Genomic DNA, 12257 nt, shown 5'->3' on the forward strand with positions numbered 1-12257 from the left:
GCATTTATTTGCAGTTACTCGAGCCTATCGTAGGAGGCTGATTTGGATACAAAAGACATACAGCACAGAGACTAAAACCAAGACAGCTGCGGCAGTGTGATAGTTGGCAAACGGTCACGCGTAACGGGTGAACACGGCCTCTTGTTAATTGTATCCTCAGAGTTTTATTCTAACTGTTAATGTAAATGTTTAAGTACTAGCAAATCTAACTGTTAATGTAAATGTTTAAGTACTAGCAAATTACACACCCTGTACAATTCATAACCCCATGTAGGTAATAGCCCAGTGTGGAATGTCCTTTCTCAGCCAAATAGCCGTATAGAATGGTGTGATTCAGATATCATATTCCATAATATAATAGACCAGACAGTGTATGTCTTATAACTAATGCCTTTCTCACGTGGATGGTAGCGCCGAACTGAACCCTGTCATTCGGTTTCTTGATCTCATAACTGCTATGTCTGTCATTATTCCAAATAACACCAATTTTTACCGACTTTTCTTGAAATGACCTAAATTATCTGGGAAGCGACTTACAGAATCGGGCGGCAACCTATATAATTCAGGCTGTAGCATATAGATCAAGGAAATATCCCATATTTATCCACGGGTTGGAATTTAATAATACAGGTAGTGACCTTCATAACTTAAAGTGGTGGCCTGTAAAATCATTGCTCAGTTCGCTGTGAGTTCAAATCCAGCTAATGCTTCCTTTCTGGCCGTACGTGGGATGGTCTGTCAGAAACCTGCGGATGATCGTTGGATTCCTCCGGACTCTACCCGGTTTCCTCCCCCCCCCCCCCATAATCCTGATCGCCGTCGTATAAGTGAATTATTCTTGAGTATGGCGTAAAACACCAATGAAATAAATAAATAAATAAAATGATTGTTAAGATCGAAGGTGTTGCGGATCGAGTATAGGCCTACGACGCAATGAGACAATAATTAGGCTGACTAACTTACTCAAACATCAAATTCAAATTTATTGGAATTTTGCATTTATAGATATATATTCTTCATTGTGTGCAAGTGATAATATAAAGAGGTACAAAGTGTCAAAGTAAAAACTTCGATCAAATTGAAAAATTAAAAAAAAACAACAAATGTACCAAATCACAATCGTTCAATGGAGTTTTTTCTAAAGCGCTTACTACAAGCAAGCTATACATGTTTTCAATGCATCCTTCATATAGCGAATTTTGGTCGTCACACAATGACGACTGGGTCATTTGTCGCTGCATGGACCATGCACTATAAAGGGAATGGAATCAGTGTCGCTGTGATGAACAATACACAGTAAACAGTTCTCACTGTGGAATGTGTGAATAAAATGAGAGGGTGTGGGACAGAAAAAGAGAGATTGACAGCACCATAGCGAGTCCATTTTATCCACTTACAACAAAGGGTAAGTGGTAAACTAGAAAAGTAGATGCCATTTTCCCCTGCCATGACATAAAAAGCGTAGAGGAATACTGAATGGGGTCGTATATAAGCTGCTGGGAGCCAGTATCATACGTCACTTGTCTGAACAGACGACAGATCCAACTCGAGACCTTTCGCTTTCATATACTGATGAAAGTCACTGACACTCATTTCTTCGTCATCCAGCAGCTTAAGTCCGTGCACTGATAAGTTCTCTAGCGATTTTATGGAGGACGCCTCGTCGCTACAACTGCTTTGACTGAAGGCACTGATTCGGCGGATTCGACCCGAGAAAGGGTGCAGTGCTGAAACATCCTCTTCGGCAGTCTGCTCAGTGGGAGAGGCCTGTAGCATCGGGTAAATGTCTTTGGTAGGTTTAACAACAACAGCTGCAGTACTCTCCTCTGAATCTCTGTAAACAACCGGTCCGTTTGACTTGGCAATTGCCCTTGGATACGAGGACTGCGGTGTGTCATAGACCGCCGCAGCTTCGGGGTAAGAAGTTCTGCTGGTGGCAAAATTTGAAGCCCCATTAGAGGATGAGTTGAGTAATGAGTTAGGGCTCCTAGGCCCACGCATTTCGCCGTCTATAATACTGATCCCCGATATATGACTCTGTTCGTCCATGGAAGTCACAAGTTCGTGCAAATCATCGAAATATTCGTATTCTTGCTCTTCCGACTGACTGTCACAGTCACTAAACGTCATTTCAGTCACAGAATTGCTGCTAGATCGCGGTAAGAGCGGTGAGTGATCGTGTGATATGCGCATACATGACCCGTCTATAACCGGTTCCAGATGCTGACAAGCCCGCCCCTTAACGCTCAAGTATTTTATTTTGCCCTTAGAGTCGTGGTTTTCGGGCAGGCGATATACTGTAGTCTTGAGCGGAGCGTCTGGATGGCGTTTTCCTGACGGTCTTGGTGAAAGAGAGCGATTCCTAGTGCGATCGGCAGACGTCTTTGACTTGGCCCTTCTCCGTAAATGCGGATAAAACTGAATAAGGAGGTCGTCACCTGTTTGGCACGCACTGTCATGACGAAGAGGAAAACTGAATCTTTCCTTCTTACTGCCGCGAGAGCTGATGGGAGACGATTCGTCCCTTGAGCTAATCGTACTTAGCTCTTTTAACTCCATATCGTCACCGTTTTTAGCCACGTCCAGAAAAGTTTTTGGGAAGTCTTCCAAGTCGTTGTTGTCATTCTTCGCATGCGCGCTGTAATCTTTCGTTTTCCTTTGGTTTCCGTTGTACGTATTCCAGCTGGGTTTCTGTTTCACTTGCGGCTGCACGACGTCAGACCGGGAATACCGGTACACGTTAGGAACCGACATTCTCTGTCGGTAGGTATTAGCCGGAAGTGTGCCTCTCCGATTCTTGTTCCGGTAACGATCGAAGAAAGTCTTTTGTCTGTGAACAGCCACGTTGTCCTTTCGTTCACTGAAAATATAAAAAAAATCGAAAAAATTATTTTCGAACATTTTCTATGTCTTTTGTTTTGTAACTTTTCAAAATACCACCGTCGACAGTTTTGAACAACGGGGACATTTTGCAAAATTAAGTTAAAATGGGATATAAAACTGTTTTCAGTGGCATATCACGTGCAGCCCCTTTTTGTGGATTTCATTCATGCAGAAATGGCTACTTTGTACACGTCCTACACAAACATTACCCCATTCTTGAAGCTCATCTATAAGACAAGTCAAAATTTAATACGACTTTAAAATCCTTTATTCTTACCTGATTTTTACTGTAAAACTCGTCTGCAGACATTATTACAAAGAAACATTTTATCAAATGGCATTTTCTTGGCACAGGTTATTTAAACCTGACATTATCATGTTTATTACTACCATTAACACATTGCTTTTATAAGAGTAGTAATGTGTGCTAGCTCATGTTAGAGGACATAATTAAGACGTACTCGGCTTTGGGAAAACGTTTCTTACTTTATTTCTTGCTGATTTTAAACACGAAACTATGATATTTTCTTACAAGCAATCCATATATTTCATTAAGCATGTAAAATCATATCTCGTCAAAAGCAAACAGGTTTTAAGCTCATGATTTATTTATTTGATTAGTGTTTTACGCCGTACTCGGTATTAAGCTCAGGATTAAACATAGAAAAACTAATAGTCTTTATGTATGACACAATACATGACACAAACAAGGGGAAATTAAGCATGGGTTTTGGACGTATGTCTCTTTGACCTTCCTATGTAACAGTGTATGTTCTTCCTATGTTCCCCATGTATGTGATGACTCAATGCATTGTGTGATATGAAGGTCATGAAAGTATATTTATTGTTTATTTATTTTTCATACTGAACGTTGTAATGTTCATGGATACAGAAAAGCCTGCATGTTTCTGCCTCGTAAATAGCCTTATTAAAACAGACAGAACTGTGAAGGCTGATTCACGGTATCATACACGTGCATATTGGCCAACAATGGGAAATTACGGGGCGTCACTTTGGGTGACTAGATCTCGTTACCAAATTCTGACAAGTCATTAGCCAGGACGCGCCCTTACCACACGTCCAGTAGGTGGTCCGAGTTGAGCTACGTTGTATTCTGATGCAAGTCAGTGAGAGATGGTTCAACATAACGCTCGAAAATCGATCGATGCACAGCAATTTGCGATAGTCTATTAAAGCAAATAGTCGACCCGACACCGCGCGTCTGAAGGAGCAATCCAACAGGGACACTGCCGCTTTCAACTGTCAACAGATCACCATTTTATGACCTTTATCCAAAGAATTGGACAATCCTTGGGTGACTTTCTGCCGTTTTCTTGAGATTTTTTGCGCTTTCCGGAACCCAAGGGATCTACCCTCGAGATTCCGTTTAACATCGACGATTGTTAGACTTCACAAGCTATAGCTATTAAATCTAGAAGTCGACTATAAAACGAGATAAAGTCAAACATCTACGAGGACGGTGTAAAGTCTATCGGACGAGCAAAGTGACAATCAGACACCAGCTGCAGACAGAGTTGCGCCTGCCCAAGACGATAATAAACAGTTAATGCGTAGGCCCAATTTTCTTTTTGAAGGCGGTATGCAAACGATATCAGATTCCAGGAGATTTGTTTCAAAATTTATTACACGTTTAGGTGTAAAGAAGCATGGCGAAAAAGCGTAACTGTAAAAATATTTCAGGATTCCGATATCTGAGAGAATAAAGTAAAACGCGTTGCGCCAGTGCCACGATGTTTAGATGTAATAACACTTATAATTTATAAAATATACAAGACTTCACCGTGGAGAGTAAAACCAGAGCAGCGCCAACTGACGATTTGATCGTTTGCAAATAAATGATCACAGGTGAACGGCGAAATCCGGCCTCTAGTCAATTTTATTTCAGATAGTGCCTTGTTCTAACTGACCATGTAAATGCTTAAGTAGTAGCAGCTTACATTCCCTAGAACTACGACTTAGAACTACGACTTAAGCAGGATTAAGTACAAAAACTGTCAAAATTCACAACATTTAAAATAAATGCACCATGTATTCAAGTACATTAAATAGTGCACATGCAGACAGCACAAGGCTTGTAACATTGGCACAAAAACTTACACTGAGAAATGTTCATCACATTTAGAGACATTTTATCCTTTTAAGTTGAAAAAATGGGCACTGAAATCTGTAATTTCTATGCATCAGTGCGTCAATGCAGATGACCGTGCACAAACCGTTGGTAGCTCTATATACATGTAGTTTCTATAGTGCGTTCTATCTTGCTGTTTCAAAGTTAACATAAAACACTTATCCAATGTAATGCAAGACATGAGTAGCAAATATAGGGCCCTTCGCTGGAAAAGAATTCTAGACCGCTAAAGTTCAGACCACTAACTCTGACCAATGAGGTCATATCTTCAAATCAAGTTTGAAAAACCATAAAGTTTTTCATGTAGCTGGCCGCACATGGCGATGTATGGTTGATTCTCCAATCTTTGTCCGATTTCCTTTATCCGTAAACCTGACCACGCTGGTATTGAGTGATATATTCTTGGGTGCAACCTTTGACACCGTCAAATAAATAAATAAATAAAATACTTGAAAATATGAAACTTTATCAGGGAATGAGGAAGAAATACGCCGGATATCCAAGATAAGGCTCGTACGTTTTAAAAATCTGGATTTCTGACGCAAATATTATTTCAGACGTTCTCAAGAGAATGCACTATTTTAGACATCAAAGTAAATGACAGGGGTGAATAAAGTCCAATGCATAATTAAATCCTACCGAAGTAAGGACTCTTTTTCCAACATCTCTTCCACTTGGTGCGCATGCCTGTCCACGTTAACATCCGGAGAATATTCTAAATACGTCATGACCACAGGCCTGTGCGACATAAAAGCAAACGACCATGCCAACATGCTCCCACAAAACAGGTTCAATACAACGACCAAATACAACAACACTAAGCACATTCAAAAGTAGATACATTAAAGCTGGCGAATTTGTAAATGTATGGGTGTAGGTGTACTTATAAATGGGAAAGTAAATACATATTTGGATAATTCCTGTAAAGAGTTCTATTCCGAAAAAGAAAAACGTGCATGATAAATGGTACTTTTGCCATAAATTAATAAGGAAGCCCTCAGGCTTTTTTGTTGTTGTTGTTTGTTTGTATTTTTTAGACTTTTTTTTTGCTCTCAGTTAAAAATATAAAGCGTTAAGTTTTTGTTTTGACAGTCCATTGCAATGTATTCATTACTAAAGAGAAAACTCTCAGATAACACCATTCTTCCACAGATTACGTGATAAAGAAAGTCAAATGGTCATTAAAATGTGGAATATTTTATGAATTGTTAGAAATTCCATGGTCACAGATAAATGGGAATTCGATCGTGTCTTAATTACATGTACACAATTAAATATTTGGTCATCCATCAAATCGCATCCAGTCATCTACTAACAGAACATGCACAGACAGTTGTACGCCAGGCGCACCTCAAAAAGTATGGTGGCAAACACCGACCAGAATACCGCATACTCACCGGAAGAAATCTAAGCTGTCGTTGGAATTGGAATGAGAGCTCCGGCCGGCGCTCAACTGAGAGCCTATATGACATCTCACGTCTTTAGACGTTGTAAAGGCGCTCCTCGTATTTTTTTCCGGGGCCCAGATGATGATGTAAATTTTAGGGAAGAACAGAAGAGCCAGCGACACAGAAGCGCTGGCGCTTATAGATATACACATAGTAACTGTTTTATTCTCACTACCGAAGTAGATGGGAACGAAGCCAGTCCAAATTACGCACGTCGTATACATGGTAAAACCTATAAATTTCGCCTCGTTGAAGTTCTCCGGCAAATTTCGGGTTTTCACGGCGTACAGCGTGCAGAGGAAGATAAGGGCAAGGTCGTACCCCAAGGGTACTATGATGCCCAATGTGGTGGTGTTACAGACCAGCCTCACTCTCTGATTGATGGAAAAATCAAGTTTGGAGTCGGCCGGCTGGATTATCAGCATTATTGTGATGACTGAACATTCCACACCTATAATGATACATGTGATGACAACCTGCGCCGAGGCGCTCATAAATCTGGGTTTCTTTGTCATGATTTTTTTGCTTCCCTCCAGAATCCTTGCAATACGATTTGTTTTGGTCAATAAGGCACCATATATCAAGGCAAAGGCCAGCCCTGGTAGAATACGTCCGAAGTAGCAGGTGACGATAGAGGGCTTGGCGACCAGCACGAAATTGCTCACGTAAGCCAGGAGTATTCCGATCATGATGATATAGCTGAGCTCCCGGGTGGAGGCTTTGACCACAGGCGTGTTGTTGTGGCGAAGAAAGACCAGCAGGATCCAAAAGGTTATCAAGATTCCAAGACAGGCCAGACAGATCGCCACGATGGACTCGGTGTCGCTCCAGTAGATATGCTCAATGGGTATCATCTCACATGCTGGAAAGACAGACAAGGACCCGAGTTAAATACAAAATTATCTATTGTCCTCAACGATGGAATGGCTATGCAATTCACGAACAAGAACCTATGAACGTTACGTGCATCGGTTATATACAAACGCATGTATTTTATTAACCAACTTGTGTCCAATGTATTACACGTATTACAAAATATGCCTTTTAGAGTGGGTTCAAGTGTCCAAACGTGAAGGAGTTGATGATAATCATTTTACAAGGGTTAATTAACCATCTCAAACAAACCACATGAAAGTTTTAACACTTCGTCGTGCAATCTTATTTATTGTTCATAAGGCCTGATACCATGTCAGTAAGGACTTGGCTGCAGCGAGCTAAGATAAACTCATTGAATACTTTTGCCTTTTGAATGTTGCTATAAAATCGATTGTCCACCGATTCTTGCGCTTTATTTATGTTCTTTATAATATCCGCACCAGTGAAATATAATAATAATGACAGAAAAAAGGCGGAATTCTTAATACCATAAGTAGTGTTATATATCTCCTGGCATTCATTGTGAGTACAGCGCAACACATTCATTTAACATGCATAGATATATCATTATCCCCCATCATGTTTGCAGTCCTTATTCCGTGGTCGTTGGAACCACTTTTTTTGCACAGCTATATATGCATTAATGGATAACTTGAGAAAATATGACGATCATCAAATTCAAGGAAGCGAGCATATTCTAGGAGTTATGACGTAATAAATCATTCGTCTTCGTAATATGCTCGATAAAAATGTCACAAAACGGAAACGAATATAAATCCAGACGTTATACTTGAAACTGCATCCGACTTATCTTGATTCTGAACCTTAAAAATAAGAGCATGTGCGCATAAAGAATGAGCACAGACACGAAGGACCCTGTGATGGATGCAATGTATCGCGTCATCGTAATACGATATTGCAATTCCAGCTAGTTTAATAAGATGAGCTTACTTTATGTGAGGTTTACATCCATGCCAACATGCTGACTGTTTAGCCAAGCATCCGGTTTATTGTTAAAGCATGATTGTACATCACTTCATCATAAAACATCAGAACCAATAATCAAATTGCATCAAAGAGGGGTGTCGTAAAAATTGCAGTTGAATTGTCCATCAGTCTGGGTCCTTCGAATGTCCACATACTTTAAGTTAAACATGTAGAGCCACATATTAAGACATTTGCACGTTCAGCGTAACTTTTTTCTAGGTGGTAATTTGATTTCCTTGGATTTCTATTTACGATGAATTCGGCAGCGCGCAAACCTACAACTGTGGAGAGTAACGAATGACACGCCGACGGTATGCATTAACGACGATAGATTAGATTATATCCTCAATCAATCAAATAATTATTACTAACATTGTCAACAGACTCTGACTTGCGAAAAATGTGGCTCTATAGATATGCTAACAGTGGTGGAGCAGAAATGTAATACAACTATAGCTTAGGCAATTCGGACACGAGGGTGTAATTTATAACCAGGCTTTAGTCAACATAGAAGAAAGGCTAAATTCCAATTAAAAGTGGGCGCCTAATTTGTCTATAACCTATTTGTGTTCCGGTCGAAGCTGAATTATTTACAAGTTGAGGGTAAGAACAAAGAGTACTCCATGGCCAGGAAAAACGAGGCTCGCGCTATTTTTATTTTAGTAGTGTTTCTGGAAGGAAACGAGAATCCCAATGAACTCGTAAATTTGAAGAGAACTTTCTGGGTAGGGAAAAAGCGGTTAGAGACTATAGAACTATACGTTAGGGAAGCGTAAGACAAAGCTCCAGAACGTATTAACGAATCTGCCTGTATTTTATGCCAGGCTAACTTCCTTCCATTGCCTATATTCATCTATCGGGTTCACATGCGAGAGAAACGAAACATGCGAGGGGCTCACATGGTTTCGTTTGGCGGTAAAAGAAACCGAATAGGTTCGTAAGTTGAAATCATCGCACCGGTTGCAAGTACGGAAACAAATGTACGGAGAGTCGAAATGATCTTTCCACACTATTTAATTCTATTATTTTTAAAATGTTCCAGGATCCCAGTCAAAATAAAATATCTGTAATGGTCATTTTAAGTGTACAAACCATTACGATTTAAACACCATTTAACTTTATTCTTGTATACATACCGGTTAAGTCCTCATTCGGCCAAAATCCCTTTGCGCATGCCTTACACGTGTCCTCATCCACAACGATTTCATTGTCACGACATGGCGTGCAGATCCAACAACAGTGAACCCCGCGCACTTTCTGAAAGGTTCAAAACAAAGGGCGCTCTGGAATGGAAATCTAGATAGTCCAAAAATGTTTCAAAGTTGAAAAGACATGTGAAATAATAACTTCAAACGAATAGGCATATTTCACTGTGCTGCATAAAATTCAACGATACCCAAAGAAATAAACTGTATCGGTCAAAATTCACAAAATCTTATGGGTCATGGTATCCACATGGTGTGTTTTCTTCTTTCACTTTCTTGTGTAGTCGTAAACAAGGAAGTTCAGTTATGGTGAGCATAGCCTTGGACCTTTGAGATTTCATACCTGAAAAATCTTAAGCTACCACTACTTTTAAAGAGATGAAAACAGGTGTGCTTCAGTAGTATAAGACTTAAGAAAACAATATATGAAACCAAATTTACTTATTTGGTAATGTATTCTTTCTGAATTTACCGAAATCAAATTTTTGTGGTGGTCTTTAAATTCAATTTTTGACTACATTTTATATTAAAACAAACGTATGAAAGGTTAAATTGAATATACTTTTCCTTGATCTTTCCACTAAAGTTATTTCAGTGTATCTCTTCTTTCACATGAAGAAATCACAATATCTACTGTGGTCCACATCTTAAACACACAGCAGAAATGGGTGTGTTAAATGATTATATCAGGGCTCATATCAGCGAAGTAGCTTGGTTGCAAAAAATGCTTAGATCAGGCGAGAAATAAATCAAAAGATGTCAGTTCTAGATTAGATGCGTCCGATACTATCGGGTGACAAGCCAAGCAGCTTTGGCAAGCGACAGTTCCCATGGAAACGGAACCTTCATGTTGGCGCTAAATATCGGCATATAGCCTTATATAAATAAATGATGATTTAGTTTACCTGCAGAGAAATAAGTGCCCCGCTTATAACTCCTGTCACATATAGCAGTATGATATTATCAAAGATAAACATTAGCAGTAAAAATTAATATTTTGTATAATGTACCTATTTATTCGACGTTTGTTAAATTTATTTACAGAATGATAATTTATAGCAGTCTAACGCAGGACAATATCTGTACCTATGATTTGCAAATAATGATAATAGTTTCGAATGCGTCCCTAAAAACGGTTTATTAACCTGCACATTTTCACATGACAACATACCTTATAAACATTACCCTGTAGCAGCCACTGGTTTGTTTAACTACATGCATTTTTCTGCAATGGAATTTTTATGTTTGACGCCTTAACAAATGTGTTAATATCTCCATGTTCCCGTTGCTATGGTTAAATGTCTCCCTGTATGTTACCTTAGTTTGTTAAACTAATGATGTATTCGTTTATCAAAACCCCTTCTTTCACACTGGTTCCGTAGATAACAGTAGTGTCCGCATGTTTTACGTGACTTTAATGTTTTCCTGTTGACATGTTTGCAGCCAATGATAATTCGTTTACGTGGTTTAACGTTGATGTAATGACATGGTTTTCAGACCACGATACCTGCTTTATGTATTAACTTAATGTTTCCATAATGACATGAATCACAAACAATAATGTCTGCTTTATGGAACTTAATGTCCCCGTATAGGAATGCTTTGAAGACAGCCATGATTGTTTTATGGAACTTAACGTTTCCAAACCGACATGGTTTGGTAAATCATGATAAAAGCTTTTATTTTGACATCGTTGTGTACATTAAGTTTTGTTTAACGCTGATGTATATAATTTGCTTTTAACACGCAGTATTACTTTAAGTACCTTGATGTTTCCTTTTGGGCAAGGTTTGCTGCACACTGACTCGGTAATCACCCCTCTTCCTGTTCTTGGCCAATAAATCTCATCGTCCTCCATGTCTAGAACTCCGCTGTCCCACTGTCCCACGCGACTGTATCGGTACGAGGCATTACTATTACCAAGCTTCACCTTCTGGAAGTTCATGATGTCATATCTAAAACAAAAATATTCTATGTCATACCTTAAGTAAACTTCAAAGTCTTCTCGGGAGTAAACCATCAACTGTTGGCAAGGAGCTGACAAACTTTTCCCATGACTGACATACAGATTTTCTCGCCTTATTGGTGGCAAACTAGGTCCCACTAACAATGACAGCACAATCCCCAAGGATTGACTTTTCTAAGAAACAAAGTTACGGTATTTCATTTAGCCACGCTTTAGGGTGGACAATAGTGTGCAGAATAAGAAAGCTGGGTTTGCCATACACCTAATACAAAACCTGAGTCCATTTCAACACTTTGTATCAACAGTCAAAGGCTTATTGTACAAAGACATAGTTCTGTCGAGGCTAATCAACCGACGGAGGTCTATCTATCTATATGGAAACAAAACTTTACCACTTTCTATAACCAGTTAGAGTACAGTTTAATGAATCAGTTCATGGGTCACTTATTTTGAATTTTCCTTGTTGCATGATGTCACAAGACAAGACTTCATCATTTGACCACCTCACAGAAACAGGCAAGCAAAGCTTCGCAATAACTGCAGGGGACATCCCGACGGAAGTCAATGTCTGGCGCTCAAGTCCCTGATAAAATGAATCACCCTTTCTAAAATATAGGATTTCGAAAATCTTACCGAATGATTAACTGGCCGAATGACTGACTGGCCGACTGCCCTACAGACTGACAAATCGAGCTAATAACAGGCCAGTTAAAGACGACGTAAACAAGGAATAAAAGTTGAAT

General features: G+C 39.4%; 1 protein-coding gene across 1 annotated transcript in view; it reads right to left on the reverse strand.

Annotated features, from left to right (window-relative positions):
• Positions 1-1184: 1184 nt before the first annotated feature.
• Positions 1185-12257, reverse strand: part of LOC135482369 (metabotropic glutamate receptor 1-like) — a 32414-nt gene continuing 21341 nt past the window's right edge. The window contains 4 exon segments of the mRNA XM_064762319.1: positions 1185-2860; positions 6430-7342; positions 9480-9600; positions 11314-11503. Coding sequence (XP_064618389.1) covers positions 1510-2860; positions 6430-7342; positions 9480-9600; positions 11314-11503 — 2575 coding nt within the window. The 3' untranslated portion in view covers positions 1185-1509.

This window comes from Liolophura sinensis, chromosome 1, assembly GCF_032854445.1.
Source record: "Liolophura sinensis isolate JHLJ2023 chromosome 1, CUHK_Ljap_v2, whole genome shotgun sequence".
In the NCBI taxonomy this organism is placed as follows: Eukaryota; Metazoa; Mollusca; class Polyplacophora; order Chitonida; family Chitonidae; genus Liolophura; species Liolophura sinensis.